The 22,238-nt window shown below is 39.1% G+C and overlaps 1 protein-coding gene across 6 annotated transcripts in view; it reads right to left on the reverse strand.

Moving 5' to 3' along the window:
• LNPEP (leucyl and cystinyl aminopeptidase) overlaps positions 1–22,238 on the reverse strand; it is a 108,889-nt gene that overhangs the window by 13,289 nt on the left and 73,362 nt on the right. For 3 of the 6 annotated variants that reach the window (XM_077863556.1, XM_077863581.1, XM_077863558.1), the window contains exons 14-18: positions 14,543–14,727; positions 12,916–13,077; positions 11,393–11,533; positions 10,610–10,691; positions 1,296–9,951 (exon numbers count right to left, since the gene is read on the reverse strand). In XM_077863556.1, the coding sequence (XP_077719682.1) occupies positions 9,820–9,951; positions 10,610–10,691; positions 11,393–11,533; positions 12,916–13,077; positions 14,543–14,727 (702 nt within the window). In that variant the 3' untranslated portion in view covers positions 1,296–9,819. Of the gene's footprint in view, positions 1–1,295; positions 9,952–10,609; positions 10,692–11,392; positions 11,534–12,915; positions 13,078–14,542; positions 14,728–22,238 lie in introns of those variants that run through there. The other 3 variants (XM_077863575.1, XM_077863567.1, XM_077863574.1) reach the window with 2 other exon arrangements.

Here is a 22,238-nt window from a genome sequence, read left to right on the forward strand (position 1 = left end):
TTTTCCATAGTGGCTGCATCAATTTACATTCCCATCAGTGCACGAGGGTTCCTTTTTCTCCATATCCTTGTCAACACTTGACATTTCCTGTCTTTTTGATCCTCTAAGCCATCCTTACAGATGTTAAGGTGATTTATTACTGTGGTTTTGATTTGCTTCTCTGATGATGAGTCATGGGGATCCTGTTGGCCATGTACATGTCTTCTTTGGAAAAATGTCTATTCAGGTCTTCTGCCCATTATAACTAGATTACTCGGTGTTCTAGTGTTGAGTTGTAGAAGTCATTTATATAATTTGGATATTAACCTCTTAACAGATCACTTGCAACCATCGTCCCAATTCAGTAGGTTGCCTTTACTTTGTTGATTCTCCAATATATTAATGATCAATAATAATATTAATATTAATATTAATTATGAGATTTTAAAAAGGTATGGCTTCAAGGTTGTTGTGTGTCACTGGAAATAGGGTTTTGGGTTGGGGGATAAAGAGATACTCTATTTGCCCTAACATCCCTAACTTAAAGCCTTGACAATTAACCATAGGAAAATACTGGTTCTAGTTCCCCTATCTGGAAGCCTAAGAAATTCTCAACTGTCCTTCAAAACAATTTATGGGGCTAGAAAGAGAAACTCCTTTTGTAGATGTGACCAGGAATGTAACTGTGGCACTGTCCCTTGATAAAGCTGTGCGGTCCCGCTCCAATTACATGTGAAACAAAACGGGTGTCCCCTGGTAAAATTCAGTGTCCTTTCACTTTCAAATTCAGATTGTAAGTGTTCTTTGGTTTCACAGGCATAAGTAATTACATGTCTCATATGGATTTAGGTACTTAACTATTACTGTACCAACTGCTACTGAAGTGTGTTTACAAGAAGCAATTCAGTCTAAAAAGTAAATAATTGCCCTAGATAGAATTCATGTAACAGTTACTGAGCCCCCTGCCCCAAGCATCCAATGGAAGTTTTAATCCTTACCCCACTGCAGGAGAAATTTGGTAAAGTCTAGAGGCATTTTTCCTTGTCACGCTGGAGTTGGCATTAGCTTGTGTTTGCTATTTGCATTAGAGGCTAAGGGTGCTGTTCGTCATCACAGAATGCCCGGGAGAGCCCCAGTGTCAATAGTGTGAGTGTGAGAAACCCGGAGTTATAGGCAGTAGAGATACTGGGGCACGTAATGGAGTAGAAAACAAATCATGCAAGACAATGAATATGGTCATTATCCTGGTCGAGTGTGTAATCTGAGATGTACCATTTTACGTGTAGTTTTTTTCATCCAAAGAGGCCAACACAACATTTATATTTAAATACTTTTATTTTCATTTCACAAAAAAAAGCAACAGTGTTTGCAATTACACATGCCTTTTCAGTCAGTGCTGGTCATATGCAAAACAAGTTATCAGAAGTATAAAGAAAAATAAGCTTTTTCCCTTTACAAGTGACACAACACAATTTGCATATATATAATATTATACATACTGTTTTCAAAATTTTCCACAAAAGACAGATTATGATACAAATTTAGAATTCCACCCACAAGCTCAGATTCAAAGAACTGTAGATCGGTATAGGTGTTTAAATACAAAAATGTAATACTTTTACAAGTTTCCAAGTAATTACTTTTTGAAGTGTTTGAAAGAGCCTACTCTTCATAGCAACATGGAACACTTGGCTTTAATCGAGACGGCCAGAAGACTAAGTTTTGTCTCAGTGTGAGTTTGCTGATTAATGCAAATGCTCCAATTATGCTGTAATTCTCATTATATAATATGTATACACACACACACACACACACATACATACACAAGTGTATTACTGTACTGATGGTTTATACAGTGCAACTTTTGGAGCATTTCATTCAGCTAAGCCATGACCTTTACTTCTTTGAAGTATTTCAAATTAAGAACTGCTCAGAACTGTCACTAATGACTACCAGGACTAATTCCAAAAAGGTGCCCCTTTCTCACTTATTTACGATCAAAGCTACATGTGTCATGAACAAACTTTTATTTTTTTCTACAGCAGCAGGTATAAATAATAGCAAAGTATAGGCTAATTTTTGAACACTAGAACCTGAGAGTTTGATATGGTAAATGACATCTCTTTGCAAATGTTCTAGGAGTCCTATTAATGTTTCTAAAATATATATATATAATAAAATAAAATAATATGGCAAATCTTCAGCATTATATTCATTATAAACTGTAGAACAAACAAAGATTGCTTAGAAGCCTGAAGGAAAAAAGCAAGGAAGGAAGAAAGAGAGGCAGCGAGGGAGAGAGGGATTTTACACATGCATTTTCTTTGATACGGACAAACGTGGAGTCCTAACATGTACCATGTGGCGGAGGAAGAGTCAGTATGATTCAAGAATGCTGAAAGTGAACACACAAGTCTGGATGTATGAAATGCATGCAAAAAACATACAGCTGATGAGGCAACACTGACTTCCATTTTTTTTTCTGACTTCCATTTTTAAAAATGTACTTGAGAATAACATCTAATATTACAGGCACTGAGGATAAAAAGACAAAAAAAAAAAAAAGAAAGAAAGAAGGAACAAGAATGGTCCAGCTAATGGAGAACTGTGGAGAGAGAAGCAGCCACACAGAAGAGCTCTGGGTAGAAAAGGGCCAACCTGCCCTACCATAGATGGTCGTTCAAAGAGGGCTTGCCCCCCAGTTCTTTATGGAATGATTTTTGGGCCCACGTTGTTATTCGCTAGAACCGTGGCAATAAGTCAAAAGGTTCATTTCAAAAATCAAAATAATTTCTATCAGTTACATAATATGCTATGGATGGAACTGCAGGAGACTTCTGTAGATAAATCAGAATTCCAGGCCTCCAAAAGAAGCTACTCTCAACGGTCTTCAAATAAATTCTAGGCAGCACTTTTACCGGCTGGCATGCCAGTTACTGAGAGATTAATCAGCAATGAACTTTAAACATACTCTTTACTTAGTATTGTCCTCTCGCCTCTCTGTAATTTCCAAAGTACAAGTCCCTTCTCACCATTTCCTTCCATTTGAATCCACGTAAGGATGCTGAATCTGATTAACTTTCATAACTCAACCATATCCAAGCATCTTCTCCCAACTTACTTGCTATATACCTGTTGCCATTAGTTACACCATCCCGACTGCCTTTCAAGTCAGAGGGCAGGGATTTGGTGGGACTTTATTTTTGTTAGAGCCATGCACCACCCTGGAAGGGACTAAGTATCAATGAAAAATAACGAAAAAGAAAAGCAGATTAGATATGTGCATATATATATGTTTACATTTTTTAATTTTTTTATATGTTTACATTTTTAAAGGCATATATCCTAGAGAATAAAACAGAATAACCACAAAACTATACTAGCTACTGCTAAATAAGAAAATATGTGGGAAAGGACGAAGCAATCTGCCAATTTATAAAACTCAGTTTTCATTAGGTCCCAATATAGAGAGCCATGCAAAGAACTAGATACTGAATGAAACAACAACAAAAAAAACCCATATTCATACATATTAAGAATATTCCCCTGCCAAAACTATAAATCCCTCCAAAAAACCAAGTAAATAAACAACACACAACTATTCTACTCACTATTGCCAACATCGGCAATAAGGGAAAGGAGAAGGGGAGATGTGTCATACATTGATCCTCGATTTTCATCCGGTACCTATGCATCATGCTAAGAGGAGGTACAAAATCAATAATAGGAAAACATTTATATACACTTTTTCAAAGTTCATACCCTGACCTTTGCCCCTCCCCACTACCCACCCAAATAATCTCTCCCCCTTAAAAAAATCACCCCAAATTATAAAACTATTGCCCATGCAGGCAGTGAGGGAAGGGAAGCAGAGGAGATTTATCATACGTATGGACCTCCATGTTTCACTGTGTACCTACAAGTCCCAGCAAAGGACTGAGTAAGAAGTGAAATAACACACAAAATGTAGCAAACATTTATATACATTAAAAAAAAAATTTACATGCGCGCGCACACACGCACGCACACACTCATCCAGACTACTCCCACCCCCCTCCCACCCCTCCAAAAGACAAAACTAAACATCTATTCTTCTACCATTGCCCACCAGGCAATGAGGGAAGGGGAGTAGGGGAGATTTTTCATAGAATCAATCTCAACTTTCATTAAGTACCTAAATACTCATGGCAAAGGACTAGATTCAAAATGAAGTAAACACCAAAAAGAAGCAGAAGCATTTATATACATTTAAAACATCAACTATCTTACCTACTGGGCCCATTCCCCATTAAGAAATTCAAAAACAAAGTATAAGTCCTAACGTCCTCTCATACAACAGGCCGTAAGCAACGGGAGAAAGGGCTTACCGCTCCTCTGGATCTGGGCCTCTGCACTACATTTCACATCTACAAATCCAAACCAAAAAACCGGTTTGAAGTAAAAGAGCAAAACCACCACCACCACCACAGCAGACATTTATGTACCTTTTAAGAAATGTAAGCCCAGAAATCCCCCACCGCCCTGCCCCCAAAAAACCTCTCAAAACAACTATACCACTAGTCATTGCCCAGACAGGCAATAAGGGAAGGGGACACGAGGAGATTTTTTTCATAGAATGAACCTTAATTTTCATCATGTACCTAAATATCCAAGGAAAGATCTAGGTACAAAATGCAGTAACAGAAAAAAGGAACAAAAATATTTATATACATCTTAAGGAGTATATATATCCCCACCCTCCCAGCGGAGGGAGTGGTAGTGTACAAATATTAATCTACAACTACTCTAAACTATTGCCCACAGAGGCAATAAGGGAAGGGGACAAGAGGAGATTTTCATACATCCGGACCTCCACGTCTCATTAAGTACCTGCACGTCCAAGCAAGGGACGGGGTACAAAATGGGATAACACATATAGTAAGAAATACTGTACATACAGTTTTCAAAAGTACATATCCTGCCCTTAGTCCCTTCCCACCCTCCCACCCTCACCCTCAAGACTTCAAAAACTCCAAACTACTTGAAAATGACTGCCTACGTAGATAAAAAGGGCAAGGGAGAAGAGGAGATTGCTATACATCTAGAACTCCACGGTTCACTGGGGACCTGTGTGTCCGGTGAAGGACGGGGTACCCAGTGAAATACTATAATAAGGAAGTAGAAACATGTATATATATTTAAAAGTATTTACTCCCAAACCCACAAAAGGACCCCTGAAACTAATTAACTACTCTACTAGTCATTGCCCACTAAGGCAATAAGGGAAGGGGACAAGAGGAGATTGTTATACATCCGGACCTCCATGGTTTATTGGGTACCTTCCAGTCTGGGTACCCAATGAAATAATACAACTTGGCAGTAAAAACAGGTATATACAGCATGTACACATCCCTTCCCCCAACCCCCTCCCTCCCTCCCCCCAACTTCAACAACTATTCTACTAGCTATTGCCCACACAGGCAATAAGGGAAGGGGACAAGAGGAGATTGTCATACATCCGGACCTCCACGTCTCATTAAGTACTCTGATGTCCTCTGAGAAGGACACAGTACGAAATGAGTAGTAATACAAAGTCTATTTATATACATTAAATACATACCCTAGTTTCTCCCACCCCACAAAACAAAACAATATCAGCTACTAACCCAAGGAGGCAATAAAGGAAAGGACAAACAGGAAATCTGTCCTACCCTGAGCCTCGATTTTCACATATGTACACATGCAAACACATATAAGATGGAATATAAAAAAGGAGCATAACACATATCTGCAAGAAAGCTACACAAGCCCCACCTCGCCAAGACTCGGTTGAAACGAGAGCAACGACAACTGTCCATGCAAGCCACAAGGAGGAGGTAAACGGGACATTCGTCATACTTTCGCACTGCCACAGCTCATTAGGTATCCACACACCCATGAGAAAGATGAATGAAGTGCTAAGTGAAAGAACACCCACAAAATAGCAGCAAAAACATTCTGTACACATTTTTAAACGAACATACTCTGCTCTCCGCCCAATATCACCGTTAACTTCCAAAAAAAGAGAAACGTCAAGTCACTACCTGTAGCCACTGCCCACACAGGAACTTGGGAAGGGCTGGAGACATCACAGGACAGTATCTCCCTCGTTATCAGAATAAAGTGTACAAAACCCAAAGAAAATAAAAATACATCAAGACTACATATGCACATTTAGAAAGTATATACCCCGCCGAAAAGCCACTTAAAGACATCAGTTAATTCTGAGAGCTGCTGCACACGCAGGCAATGAGGGGAAGGGACAAGAGGAGATCTGTCCTGCGTTTGGGCTGCCACTTTTCATTCAGGACTTACCACCAAAGCCCAGAATGAACCACAAAATAAAAGAATGCAATGCATAGCAAAAATACACACATTTGTTTTCTTAAAGTACAAACGGGGGAGTCAGAGGGGAGAGAGAAGCAGCTCTCGAGATAGAGAATTCATTCCGATAAAAAAGAAAGAAAGAAAAGAAAGAAAAGAAAAGAGAAAAGAAAAGAAAAGAGAAAGAAAAGAAAAGAGAAAAGAAAAGAAAAGAAAGGAAAGGAAAGGAAAAGAAAAGAAAAGAAAAGAAAAGAAAAGAAAAGAAAAGAAAAGAAAAGAAAAGAAAAGAAAAGAAAAGAAAAGAAAAGAACAAAGGCAAAGGGGAGAAAAAGAGCTGTATCGTACCTAAGAAACGCAGACCTCATTTTGCAAACTCTGCCCTGGAAGTGCTGACTTGCTGATGCCGTGTCCTGAGCTCACACACCTTCTCTGCAGTCCCATCAAATGAACGGGGGTTGCGTGAACATGCAGCAATCCGAGCGACCACCGCACGTTGGGGTCCCAGGGAGACGCGGAGGACACGGCTCAGTAACAGGCCACCGGTGATGCAACACACTCAGCCCCTGACCCTCACTTCTTACTTTCTGGTATTCAGAGAAGACTCTGTTCTGTGCCCGGGGAGACTGAGGCAGCTGCACAGCCTCTACGTACCCAGAACTCTTCTGACAGCTCTTCGGCTGCTGGAGGGCGGTAAAATGGAAACATGAGCGGCCAAGAGTGTTAGGAGTAAGCAGAACCTGTGATGGTGAGAAAGTTCAGGAACAGCCAAGCCACGGCAACGTGGTTTCACGTGCAGGGACTCAGAGAAAACAAGGAGGAGGAGGAGGGAGGCCCGAGCTGGGGGGGGGTGGGGGGGGGGGACGCTGACCCACCTGCGGTTTAAAGGATCCGGCGTCCTGCCATTAACACAGTGGACTCCTTGGATTCCCACCTCCGCCTCCAAGTGCGGGTTTCTCTACGAGTCCAAATCCCCAGGTTTCCCTTTCTTAACAACCCAGCACACGTGCCCATGTCCCGTTCAAGGAGCCCGGCTGTGCTGCGGGCCTGGAGAGCGAGGCCGCTTGTACGCGTCACGCCTCGTGCTCTGCGACTTGGCCTTGCACTCCCGGCTCGGAGCTCATCTTCAGAAGTGCCGCACGGACGGGTTAGCTTGGCGCTGGGAACTACGGAATCCCGTGGGAAACTGAGGGGGGGGCGCTGAATCTACAAACGTGGAGGTGAGGCCTCCAGAGAGGGGCAGCCGAGCAGGGGTGCGGTCGCCGAGTGGACGGGTTGTGGGTACACGGCAAGCAATGGATTACAAGTCACCTCTTCTTGCAGCCCACGCTTTGATAGGGGTTTACTTAAACGTCACCCTCTGTCCACACACATGCACGCACACACTCACACACACACAGTCAGGGAAAATGATATAATTCAAGACAAGATTTGCCATATGCAGAGTTAACAGACATTCCAGGAGCAATGTAAAGATGGGCAGGAAAAACTGAAAAATCTCAACTGATGCTGAGAAGTAGCAAAATTTAAACTCTGTATCAAAGTGGAATTCGGTAATATAACATGGTAAAAAAACCAGCAACCAAAAAACCCCTCAAAAGTTTAGTATTTTTCCCCACTCTAAAAATATAAAAACACACTGACTTCCAATATCAACTAAACTCTCTTTCGTCTGCTGAAGCACGAGAGGAATAAGGACCTACAATCAGCCCAGCTTCAATAAGACATCTTTAGAGGATTCTACGATTCTCAGGATATAATATTTTGTACTCTGAACCAGAGGTAAATGTTTAGAAAAGACTAACTTGGGGGGAAACGCATTAGGATTAAAGAAAGCTACCTTTTAGCATGCCAGCATTTTAAATTTTGTTATATAAAAATACTTTCATAAAGTAAAATATAATTTTATACACAGTCCCACATATTTCCACTGTATACCTGCTAAATTAAAAAAGCTGACCTTTCCCACTGATTCTCTGGAGTGTTTTAAGTGCTCACAAATGGGTATCTACCCTTTTTACGTACACGAAAGATGTTTTCAAACAAAATACAAAGTACTCAAAATTATAAGGAAGAAAACTTTTCCCCTAAGAATCAAAGAAACTCAACGATCTAAGTATTAAGTCTGCATAGCTCAAAAAATTCAAGTACAGTATTTCTCCTTTACAAGGAGTGAAAATGCCATACAGTTTTGGAAATCTTCCCTTTTCTTTCTTTCTCTCCTTGGCCATCCCTTTAAATCAGTTAGTTTGGCCATGATAAGAACAAAATAAAACAAAACAAACAAAAATCCACTGGGTTTTCAACTAAAGAAAGTACTGTCTAGATAGAAAAAATTCAAAGCCCACCATATTAAATCTGAATCAGGTTATTCCTATCCCACATTCTCTTTATTCCTTTAAGGTACTATGGTGAACTTTAAATAAAAATGCTCAATTTCTCAAAGACCCCATTTTAAAATGTGCTTCTAATATAAGCTATAATATAACATGAAAATCTACACATGAATATGATTCTCAGAGAAAGTGTCTATGATCAGGCAATGTCAAAGACAACTTAAACTAATTGTATTTTTAGTAAAAGTGATAAAGTCATGATAAAAGACAACAGTATTAACAAAATGCTTGCCATAAATGCCATAAATGTACACATATTCCTTTATAACACAAGGTAATAGCTATAGCAGGGAGTGACAAAGGTGTACAGATTTGGAGAGTACTGGAATTCATAAATAAAATAATTTCAACTGAAGCTAACTCAGTTTGAAACATTTTCCTAAAAGATGAAAAAATAAGTATTAAATATTTGGAAAATTTAATCTTTTGTCCTTGTTACTTAGCTTTTCAGTACAACAAAAATTTAAAAATTCTGTAGCACCTGGCTGTTCTGCAGAAAAAAAAAATATATAATAGTTATAGACCTTATTTAAACTTTGTTTCAGAAAATAAAGGATTGATCAAAACCTCAAACCAAAGTAGATCTGCACACCTGAGATCAGTTTTCTAACAGTTGTAGGATTCATCGACTTCATTACCATAGTTTTTGAAGCTAAGTTTTGTACCACATTCAAGTAACATCTATCAGTGAGAAGCAACAAATGGCTGACAAACCAGCAGCCTGCAAAGATGACGGCTCCCGTGGTAGTCTTGCCTTGTTTCACTGTGTCAGTATTTTCTGGATACCAACAAAGAGAACAGACTGCCAAAACAACAGATTTCTTCCCCTATTTGTGTATCTTCAGAGTAGAAAAATTATTGTTTTTGTAGGTGTTGGCATATAGGTGAATATAATTCTGTATAATAAATAACTATGTACTGCCCAAAGACAATTCGAAAAAGACAGATGAAAACTACACAGACGGGCCCTGAGCTAACTAGAACTCCTAAGAGTGCAAACAACTCGGCAGCAATTCTGGCTTCACCTTGGCTTTTTGCAAAAGCAGCAGAGCCCAAGTTAATAAGCTCTCTGAATGGGCAACAAAATGGGGTGCAGTTGTGCATGCTACAGCCACCGCGTCAGAGTTTTAAGGTTCTTCTCCATCCATCGGATGTTCAACTGAATGACTTCCAAAGCCTCCTGGACACAACGAAGCCGAAAGGTTGCCTCTGACTGATTTTCAAAGAACGCCTGGACCTGTAAGTTGCACGCAGAAGTATTTCAAAAGGAGAACACTAAATCACAGGTAACTCTGAATATCCCTTTCAAAGAAGCTTTAACTTAGTCATGGCTATGCTGATGTCTTGAAAGAAGTAGAGACAAAAAGCACTTTCCTATTCAAAGAATTTACATCAAGTTCCTGATCACGTATGGTGAAATCTGAAGTCATTTTAAAAATGAGTTCCCCTTACTCCCACAAGGATAAATTCTTCCAATTTAAAATGGGGGAAAAAAAAAAAGCCACCAAGTAACAGTAGATGAAGTCATCTAAGTTAGAATTAGTGCCCAGTGGAATGGAATTCCCTTGGAATGGAATTCCTTAAAACCATTTTATTACCACTTAAAAAGAAAGGTGGCATATGCTCGTCTTAATTCCAAAAATTATTTGTGTAAGGCCGATGAGGGAATACAGTTGAGAATGGAATCCAAATTCTTCCTCACGAGAATTCGTCCTCCTTGCTGAAGAACGGCCCCTTAAGCACTAATGCCAGGGCACAACGACTGGCACTGACCAAGGCAGACACGGGGGGGGGGGGGGCAGGATTTGGCGTGACGAGGCACCGTCTCACTGAGACTGAGCAGCCAAAGCGGAAAGGGTGACCCAATCTCCCTGCTAACATTTTATACAACCAACCTCAGACAAATGTGCCTTTGTCGAAAACAGGTGCGTTGACCCAGCAACAATACTTTGCATGGTATAGGACCCCAGATGAAACCTGAAGAAACACAAATACAAGAGCAAAAAGAGCAAAAACATGAGGCAGCTGTTGGGAAGCAAAGTTCCTGAGCGCAAAGGAAATACTTGACTATACATTACACAGGCCAAGGGGAGAGTGGGAGGCCTGCTCCTGGGTAAGGAAGCTCAGGAAATCAGAAGGTAAGCCTACACACACTCTCACTACCAGGGCGAAGGAAAGGTGGGCAGAAAAAGGCAGGAGTTATGGATACCCAGATAAATGAATCCATTTAATTGATTCAAAAACCACACCTTACCCCCCTCTAGAAACGCCATTATTATTTTGAAAGAAAAAAGAATATCTTCCATGTGTGGTCTAGGCGGGTATGAGTTCTTATCCAATCTCTTGGCAACGAAGAGGTATTTTTCAACACACGTAACTAAGCAGCTATTGTGAAATAGTCCATGGCCACGTTAAGTGAAGTGACCTAAGTGTCAAGCACGGTTGGCTTCAACAGTACCCGAATGGAGCACCACTGTCCAACGACTCACGTTAAGGAATTACATTTACAAGTGTAAAAATTTCTGGGTGTTTTGGTTAAGCTGTCACTGATATACTTTTCCTCTCACAGCGGATCTTAAATCCTATGAATCAATACAACACTGGGAACAGTTGCACATGCAGAACCGGAGAATACTGAAAATTAGTTAAAAATTAGTAGAAAATAAGTAGAAACTTACTTCTGCACGAGCTTGTCCCAGTTCTCTTTGACAAAATCCCATGCCAGCAAGTGTCCAGGAAAATGTTGGCCAGCTGTTCTAATGATAAATGACAGCTTTTGTGTTCGGATGATATCTCCACTGAGGCTATTTTTCATTAACCTGAAGAGCAAAGCAGATTTAGTTTCCAAAAACAATTATTCATCATGAAGTGATCACTGGACTTAAAATAAGTGCCAGTCTCTTAATGAAAGTTCTGAAGCAATTCAAAGGATGTAAGTTTCAGGCTGGTCTAAGATTGACCGATAAATTGAAAACTTGTCATTTTTTTAAATGAAGGGAGAAGTCACCACTTACATAAGGACTTAAGTATACTGTCACATAATAATAAATAGTAGTAAGGACATTTAGGGAATAAATTCAAGTAGAATTTACTATAACTCAGAAGACTGGATTTTTTTGTTGTTGTTAAAAACCTTATTTTATTTGAGTAGATAGGTATATTACCATTCTTTTTTATTTTTTATTTTTAGATTTTATTTACCTATTCAAGAGAGACACAGAGAGAGAGGCAGAGAGAGAGGGAGAAGCAGGCTCCCTAGAGGGAGTGTGATGCAGGACTCAACTCTAGGTCTCTGGGATCACGATCTGAGTCAAAGGCAGATGCTCAACCACTGAGCCACCCAGGCATCCTGGTAATATTACTATTCTTAAAAAGCTGATACATTTTAGAATATGTATTAGCAAGAATATGTATGAAAGCAAGATACATTTTAGAATATGCTTTTAATATTAATAGTTAACACTTATGGATACTTCCTATGTACTAGATTATGTTCTAAAATCTTGACACAAGAATGGTTGAAATAGGTAATCATTACCTTTCTCCATTTTACAGTCTAAGGAACTGAGGTTAAGTAAAATTGATGCAATAGTGTAGCTTATAAATACTAAAGCCTGGTACTTACACAAATGCAATTCTCATCTATCATGTTATAATATCTGCTTCTAGGGGAAAGCACATACCCTCAAAAGAATGCAAAATTATTTTTAATGGGGGAAAAAACCCAAATGCCCAACAAATGTGATAGATTAAATTATGAAAGGGCCATACTTTGGAATGCTGTGTAGCCTTAAAAACGAATGAAATAAGCTTTATGAACGAACATGGCAAATCTCAAAGACTGATCATTCACTACAAAGAATGTTACAGAACACTGGGTATAGTATACACCTACATTCAATATGTAAATACACACACCAGGACTGACACTGTTAACAGAGAAGAGAGACTAAGAGTGGAAGTGAAGGGTCATATGAGAGATACATCCACATTTTATTCCTCTTCCTTAGGTACTGGTTAAGTACTTTATAATGGGAGCCCAACACATGCGGGCTCCTCCCCAAACCATCCAAGACAAGGCTGCCCCACAAGTAAAGGGAGAAAAAAGGAGATCCCAGAGAAAATGAGCTCAAACTTAGGAGCACAATGCTTTTATGCTTTTGGTATTTCTACATATCAAATTCCTTGGATGGTTTCATACCAGTAAAGTTTCCGTACATCCTCTGAGCTGGCAAGAGCTTCAAGTATTTTATTCTTCTCTGCTTCAGAGTCTACAGAGACATATTTGCTTAACAGGAATGACCAGCCTCTCTCAGTTTTTGCTCCAACCTTGAACACAGTACTCATGACATCAGTAGGTAGGCTGTAAGAAAGGTACAAATATGAGAAAAACAAGGAAAAAAAAATCCTGAGTACAAAGGCAAGGAATTGACTAGTGGTGCTTGCGGGGCCAGAGCAGGTAACAGAAGAGTCTTTATAACTCCTACTCAAGAAAATATTTAATTCAGTGGGCTGCTACTTTCCTGGTGGTGTGACTATAAAACAGAGTATCAGTTCAACTAAGTGCCATAATTTTTCGCTGAACACCCACCAAGAACCAGGCGGACAACTGGCTGGAAGCCGGGGAAGGGAAGAATGAGACCCAGTCTCTGCCCTCTAGGAACTCAGAGGCTATTACAACATACAGAATAAATAAATGTATTACCACATAGTGTGGTAAGTTCCATGGTAGAAATACAGAAGCAGGTGTGAGGGGAACAGCAAAAAGAGGGGAAGCAGCACAGTTTTCTGGCCTTATTAAGATCTCAGAGCTGGAAAGGACCCCAACAGGTCATCCAAATCTCCCACGCCAACTCTCATCTGATGCTTGAATCTATTTCCATAACGCCCAGTAAGGAATATGGAGAGAACCAGTCATCATCAAAGACATGTCTACTAGTTAGTTAACTCTACCTGCTATGTTATATCCCTAAATTAAGAGAGATTTGTTGGGCAGCTCACACCCATTTAGGTGGCTGCTATTAAAAAAGCAGAAAACAGCAAGCATTGGTGAGGATATGAAGAAAGTGGAACTCTTGTGCCCTATTGGTGGGAATGTAAAATGGTGCAACCACTATGGAAAACAATATGGTTATTACTTCAAAAAATTAAAAATAGAACTACCATAGGATGTAGCAATATCACTTCTATGTAGACATCTGAAAGAATCGAAAGCAGAGCCTTGAAGAGGTATTTGTATACCTAAGCTCATAGCAGCATCATTTGTAAAAGCCAAAAGGTGGACGCAACTCAAATGTCTATCAATGGATGAATAAACAAAATATGGTGTGTACACACAATGAATACATTCAGCCTTAAAAAGGAAGGACATTCTAACACACGCTACAACACGGACAAACCTTGAGGACATCACATTAACTGAAACAAGCCAATCGGAAAAAAGACAAATACTGTACATTTCACTCACATAAGGTATTTAGAGCAGAAAATAAAATGGTGGCTGCTGGGGGCTGGGGAAAACGGACAGTCGTCAGGGTAAGGAATTCTAGTTTTCCCAGATAAAAAGTTCTGGAGATTTGTTGCAATGTGTAGTATACTTACACTACCGAACTGTACATTTAAAACATGTTAGGATAAACCCTGTTTTATGTATTTTACTACAATTTGGAAAAACAGTCTTGTTTGACAATGCGGGTACACAGAATTGACCTACATTAACACTCAGTTTTGTAACATTTATGACCCAGGATGAAAAGATCCTGGTTTCAGTATGTGATATAAAGGTAAGGAAGAGGACCAGAGTTCAGTTGAGTTGAATGACATGTCACCTTTGAGTTCCATTGGATGCCATCCAATCATCAAACAGCTTCATGGCAGCAGTGCTGCAGTTCTCTAGGCTGTGGGTGCAAGCAAATTCGAGCAAGAGTGATCGAAGCTCTCGGGCAGATGGGGTGCCTTCATCAGTCCAGGTTTGCTGTTGGATTTGGGTTCGAAGTAATTTAAATACCCTGGTCTAGAGAGATGAATTGTTAACAAGAATTAGGACAATCAGAAAAATCAGGATGGCTAGATCTTTTTTACCCCCAATATTTATCAAGGAGGAAAAAGAGGAGGGCTTAGGTATTACTCAATAAATTTCAACTGACATATGAAGCCCACGTGCAACTGGGGTGAAGCCATTCAATAACCAAGACTATACGTAGGCCGCTATAGCCAAGGCGGACTCTTAATTACGTAACACAGAAAGAATTAATGACTTCATTGCAGTGGAGAGCCTGTCTTCTGTATGTACTCAGTGAGAAGACTGAGAAGGTATTTTCCTGCCCATAGCCACTGCTGGAAGCAAGCTGGAACTTTCTGACCTCATAACTTTAGACTCCATAAATCCATAAAACAATGAGAGAAAAATATACTTCTTTACTGATAGGTAGATGTTTAAATGCTTCTGAAGGCAGTATTAAAGGAATACTTAAAATATTAACTAGCTTGATGATCTAACAAATTAATCAAATTAGCAAGAAAATGAGGTGTGCAGGCAAGAATAGTTGTTTATAGTTATTTCCTCACCCTCAACTCTATTGAAAAATTTTTCAGACCTGTAGTAAAGCAAAGCAACACGAATAGTACAGAGAATACCCATATGTTAGATTCATTGGTTTACAATACTTGTACACCCCAGAAAATATGTTCAAGTTCTTCACGTAGCATCCTATTCTTCCAGAGTACCACTGTCAATACCTAAAATGAATCCTAGTCGGAGAATTTTGAACTGCTGAAGTCATTTTCTCAACAGACCTTCTGAAAATAAGTCTCCTGTGGAGCTCCGAGAACGAAATAAAAGAAATCTGTGCAAGGAGAAGGACTCAAAGTTTGTGATAACATGTCAACTCGCTTTTGTTTGCTTCAAAAGCGATAAAATAGAGAACAGACACCTTGTGGAATGTGTGAGTAACAAAGCCTGCGAGTCATTGAGAGGACATGAAGTGGAAAAATACTTGCCAGGGTGACTGATAATCCAAGGAACATTAAAGCAATGCAGGAGATCCTATTGTATACACATGGCTGCATCGGACATGCTGCCTGCCACTGGCCTGACATTCTCAATGGCATGATAGCAAACCACCCCAAGTGAATAAAGAATAAAAGAAAATTCAAATCTACTCATAACTGCCAAGTAGAAACAAAAGAAGGAGGGTAGGGGAAAAGTTACAAGCTTCAGATTTTACTTAAACAAACAAACAAACAAACAAACAAACAAAAACCCCCTAAAACCTCAGTGGAGAAAAATGTATGTCAATGAGAATTTACTAAAATATACAGAAACCAGTAGGGAGAAAATGGCACATTAAAGTACTGGCAGCAAGGGAAACCTGACACTTGAAGCTGCTAAGGCTAGCTCACGAGCAGTTATTCCACTGGAGTTACAGGGTGCAACTTTACTAGTTATTTCTGGTACCAAATTGTTAAGATGAAATCCCCAAAGAGTTGATTTTTACATATATTTCAAATGACAACATAACAGAGCAAAAGATTTTAATTTAAAAATAATTCTGTTTTTAGATAATTCCTGTTTTATCATTTTTATAAGTAATCCAGGTTATATTTTTAATATTAATAAATCATATAGCAAGTGCTTCTATGTTGAAGCAAGGGCTTCACACATAGAACTTGCTTTTCCTGGGTTTTAACTTATTTTTTTTTAATTTAAACTCATTAAACAATAGAATCCTATCCTCTGATTTCATAAAATGAAAAAGGAAAATGGGGAGAAAAATTAAGCGGATGGGTTATACAAGCTACAAACACTGGGTATGCAATAAAATGCAAGAATGTTAGACAAAAATGATTTTAAAAATAAAAGACAGGAAAGATGGTGGCACTATATAATGTATTACATTTTGATTTACTGCTTTAATTTTACACTGATATGCCCAGGGAGTTCTTTCTTGGGTCAACTCGGCTTCTTAAAAGTGAAGTGTCAGCTTTTATTGCAAAAGGTTTATCCCACCAATCCCTCATATGTAAAAGAATGACAGACTTGTAAGTGATGAAACAGGAATATGGCTGGGATCAGATGTTAACGTCAGATGTGAGCAATCTGACACAATTCAATAGTGCCTCCAGACCCTATCGACCACAACACCACAGTATACATCACAAAATGTGATATAGATGTATGTGTTATATAGGTATGCGCAGCTTAGATAACAAAATGACCAATATATGTACACAACGCTCTGGTGACAACATAAAAAATTAATTAGACATCAGTCTTAATCATAAATACTATTTGAAGATTGGATCCAAGGACTCAGAAATGTCTGCCATTTCCAACTCTAATTAGTGTCAGATTTTATATTTTGAGAGTTTTGATGGTACGAGAATGCCCTAAGAATTTGAGAGTTTCTTCCTCTTGATAACCTAAAGCTAACCTTATTTTTTTAAAAAAGATTTTATTTATTTATTCATCACACACACACACACACACACACACACACACACACACACAAAGAGTGAGGCAGAGACACAGGCAGAGGGAGAAGCAGACTCCATGCAGGAAGCCCGACGTGGAACTCGATCCTGGGTCCCCAGGATCATGCCCCAGGCTGAAGGTGGTGCTAAACCACTGAGCCACCTGGGCTGCCCCTAACCTGACTTTTAACTGACAATCAAGTGCACAAAATCTACAGCAGTACATGGGCCCATGGGCTCACAAACATTGACTAAGCCTGCCCTTGTCATCCGAGGACCCATTCCCTGGACCCCACCCTGACGATATGTTCTTAATAAACACATGACTTCTCCGGAAACTGGAAATCATCATCTGGGATGAAGATGCGGTTACTCCTGCATCACAGAAAGAAAATATTCAAAACATCTAACTCCCTAGGTTGAATTTAGCATCTGTGTCACAGCATAGAGATAGCTTGAGGTAAGTATCAAGTGCTTTCTGACATTAGGCCCTCAGAAGAGTTATTGGAGAGAGGCAGAGGGAAGACGGCTTCTACCATCATGTAATTTAGGTGGGAACTTCAGGGATACCCTGCTAACTCTTAAAATACATTCACTACCAACATGATCCTTCAATAATTAAAAAAAAAAAAAGTGAATGACAGGGACTAAAGTTATTTATTGCTACCTATACTAGGTTGTATAGTGTCTTCCCAAAATTCATGTCTGCTCAGAATGTGTGAATGTAAACTTATTTGGGAACAGGTTTTTGTAGATGTAATACATTTAAGATAAGGTCATACTGAATTATGGTGGGCCTAAATCTAATGACTGGAGCCTATGTAATAAGAACATGGAAATTTGGACATAGAAACAAGGAGAGAATGTCCTGTAAAATGTCTTGTAAAGACAGAGGCAGAAACTGTAGTGATGCATTTATAAGCTAAGGAATGCTAAGGACTGCTGGCAACCATCTGAAGCTCGAAGAGATGCATGAAAGAGCTTCTCCCTCAGAAGGAATCCATCTGCCCTGCCAATACCTTAATTTTGGCCTTCTAGCTTCCAGAACTGTGAGAGAACACGTTTCTGCTGTTTTAAGACAACAAGTTTGTACTAATTTATTATGGCAGCCCTAGGAAACTAAATTACTACCCCAAATGGTGTTGATTTGATATGGCACTAATAACTCCCAAAGTAATCATAAAATTCAATAATAAAAAAATCTATACATACAATGAAGCACACTGGTGCTGGATCAACTGGATGGCCATATCAAAAAAATAAATCTTTGTGTCTAACTCATACCATACACAAAAATCAATTCCAGATGGATCATAGATCTAAATGTGTAAGGTAAAATAATAGTTTTCAGAAGAGAACAAAGGAGAATAGCTTTGGGTTCGCAGATTTCATACACAAAAATTAAGAATTTATATTAATCAAAAAACGTCATTAAGAGAGTGAAAAAGTAAGCCAGAAGGGAGAAGATATTTGGACTCTTATCTTGAATATATAAAGAGCTCTACAAATCAATCAGAAAAAGGCAAAAAATCCAAGAGAAAAAAATCCTTAGACTTGAACACTTAACAAAAGTGTATCTCCGATGGTCAATAAACAAATCAAAAGGAATTCATCTTCACTAGTCGTTAGGGAAATACAAATTAAAGCCAAAATTGCAATACAAGTATGCATCCATATGAATGGCTACAAGTAAAAAGATTACTATTAATACGAAGTGTTGACAAGGATATAGAGCCAAATTAAAACTCAAATTCTCATACGCTAATGGAGCACAAACTGACATAATGTTGAGCAATGATGTGATAGTACAGTGTTAACTATAAATGTTATGACTCAACAATTCCACTTCCAGACACATAGCCCATATAAATGTATACAGATATTCACCAAAGATATATATGAGAATAGTCCCAGCAATGCTATTCTAATAGCTCCAAACTGCAAACAACTCAAATGTCCATCTATGGCAGCTGAAGTGGCTACTAAATGGACAATCTCTTTCATATATTAACAGTACAAAGTCCGTTCTGGATTCTAAGTTTGCCCTAAAGGGACTAATAGGTTATTTACATATTTCTCCGAAATGCACAAATATTGTAAAAAAAATTTTATTAACATTTTGGATATAAAAGAAATCTCAAATATTGACAATTTTATTTTCAAGGGAATTAGGTGAAGGTCTGTCATTTTAAAACTTAAAACAAATGGTATACAAGTATTTCAAATTATTTTAATTTAAAATCTCAGTTTAAAAAAAATGATAGCGGCAAGGAAACAGCCTTGATTCTTCCAAGAAAAAGGTATCCTTTGAAAGATGACATTCCTAGAATACAAATTAATTTAAAATACAGCAACATAACACAAACAGTGGGCTTCAGAGTGGAACTAATCTGGGTTTAAAGCTCAGCTTTATAATTCCCTAGGTAAGTGACTTGGGGGAAGTTATTTAGTCTCCCATCTAGCCAATGGGGGTGGAAATATCTATCAGGCATTGTGTGAGGCCTGAACAAAGTAATCTACGTTAAGCACTTAAGTATGGTATGCAGAATATAATAAGCACTGAAATGTGCCCGTTTCTGGTGTGTTTCACTGATTTGCTTGCTCAGCATTTACTATGGGCTGAGTCACATTCAGAAGACACTGGTTTTTATTAAGGATGGTAACAGATAGCCTCATGATATAGAAGAATGATAAAAATCTTAATTAGAAAAGATCTCAGAAATGGATGAAAGATCTAAATGTGAGACAAGAATCCATCAAAATCCTAGAGAACACAGGCAACACCCTTTTTGAACTTGGCCATAGCAACTTCTTGCAAGACACATCTATGAAGGCAAGGGAAACAAAAGCAAAAATGAATCATTGGGACTTAACCAAGATAAGAAGCTTCTGCACAGCAAAAGAAACAGTCCACAAAACTAAAAGACAACCTACAGAATGGAGGAAGATATTTGCAAATGACATATCAGATAAAGGGCTAGTATCCAAGTTCTATAAAGAACTTATTAAACTCAACAGTAAAGAAACAATCAAATCATGAAATGGGCAAAAGACATGAACAGAAATTTCACAGAGGAAGACATAGACATGCCAAAAGCACATGAGAAAATGCTCCGCATCACTTGCCATCAGGGAAATACAAATCCAAACCACAATGAGATACCACCTCACCCCAGTGAGAATGGGGAAAATTAACAAGGCAGGAAACCACAAATGTTGGAGAGGATGTGGAGAAAGGGGAACCCTCTTGCAAGGGCAAGAGGTGGGAATGGGAACTGGTGCAGCCACTCTGGAAAACTGTGTGGAGGTTCCTCAGAGTTAAAAATAGATCCGCCCTACAACCCAGCAATTGCACTGCTGGGGATTTACCCCAAAGATACAGATCTAGTGAAACGCCAGGACACCTGCACCCCGATGTTTCTAGAAGCAATGTCCACAATAGCCACACTGTGGGAGGAGCCTCAGTGTCCATCGAGAGATGAATGGATAAAGAAGATGTGGTTTATGTGTACAATGGAATATTACTCAGCCATTAGAAACGACAAATACCCACCATTTGCTTCGACGTGGATGGAACTGGAGGGTATTATGCTGAGTGAAGTAAGTCAATCGGAAAAGGACAAACATTATATGGTCTCATTCATTTGGAGAATATAAAAATAGTGAAAGGGAATAAAGGGGAAAGGAGAGAAAATGAGTTAAAATATCAGTGAGGGAGACAGAACATGAGAGACTCCTAACTCTGGGAAATAAACAAGGGGTAGTGGAAGGGGGCCGGGCGGGGGGATGGAGTCACTGGGTGACAGGCACTGAGGGGGACACTTGGCGGGATGAGCACTGGGTGTTATACTATATGTTGGCAAATTGAACTCCAATAAAAAAAAAAAAGACCTCAGAAATCATCTAATTTAAGCATCATGCTTATGGGTTAGGTAGGTGTGGCTCTTTTGGGGTCAGAACAGACACTTGGGGGAAAAGGTGCTTCTCAAGTTCTTATGGCCCACCAGCTGGGCTTGCCTTCCCCCACTGAGAATAGTGTGTGATGGGAGAACTCATCACAGAGGATGTGCAGTAGACTAACTAATAAGAGGCAGAAGGGAAGTGGCTTAAAAAAAAGATATAATCCAACCACATCTTTTGACCAGTGAGGACACTGAAACCCAGAAGACATTCTAATTTCTGGTTCAATACTTTCTTGCTTTTTCTGAAAGCTGCCTTTGGCCAGGTCCCTGGAAAACCTGATGGATTTCTTTCCTTTTTTTTTTTTTTTTTTTTTTTAAGATTTTATTTATTTATTCATGAGAGACAGAGAGAGAGAGAGAGGCAGAGACACAGGCAGAGGGAGAAGCAGGCTCCATGCAGGGAGCCTGACGCAGGACTCGATCCCGGGTCTCCAGGATAACGTCCTGGGCCGTAGGCAGGCGCTAAACCACTGAGCCCCCCAGGGATCCCCAAACCTGACTGGTTTCTAAAGCAAACCCTATTGTCAGAATGTGCTTATTCAGAGAATGAGATGAAACAAAGAATTCATCTCTTCCTCCCGACCTTTTAAATACTCTGCCAACAGTTTAATACTGAAAGGTTAGTATTAAACCTAATTTAATACTAATTAGGCAACTGGTTTTAAAAAAGGGAAAGCAGTCACCAATACCAAGACTCCTTTAGCACTTTGCAGAGAAATATATCCACCTGCATCATCCTCCCTAAGAAAGTTATCAGCAAGGACTCCTAAAACAGAATAATCTCAATACAAACATAACTGTCATTTCATAATGACCACTAGGGAATCAACGTGGAACACCACATTGGAAAAGGACCTACTTCAAGCATTTATTATATAAAAATAAACTGGAATTTGAATAGAGAAGTTTTCTTTTCCTGTGACCTCATTTTGACAGCAGTGTCAGAAGTCCTTATTTTGATATTCAAACAAGACCATGTTATGCTAAGTCTTTTATCACCTCTTCCTGGTAAGCAATGAGATTATGATTCAAAGTAAAGATTTCATACCTAAGAAAGTGAAGAAAAGGGAATATAACTGGTTGCTTTTTT

Source organism: Canis aureus, chromosome 2 (assembly GCF_053574225.1).
Source record: "Canis aureus isolate CA01 chromosome 2, VMU_Caureus_v.1.0, whole genome shotgun sequence".
Taxonomy (NCBI): Eukaryota; Metazoa; Chordata; class Mammalia; order Carnivora; family Canidae; genus Canis; species Canis aureus.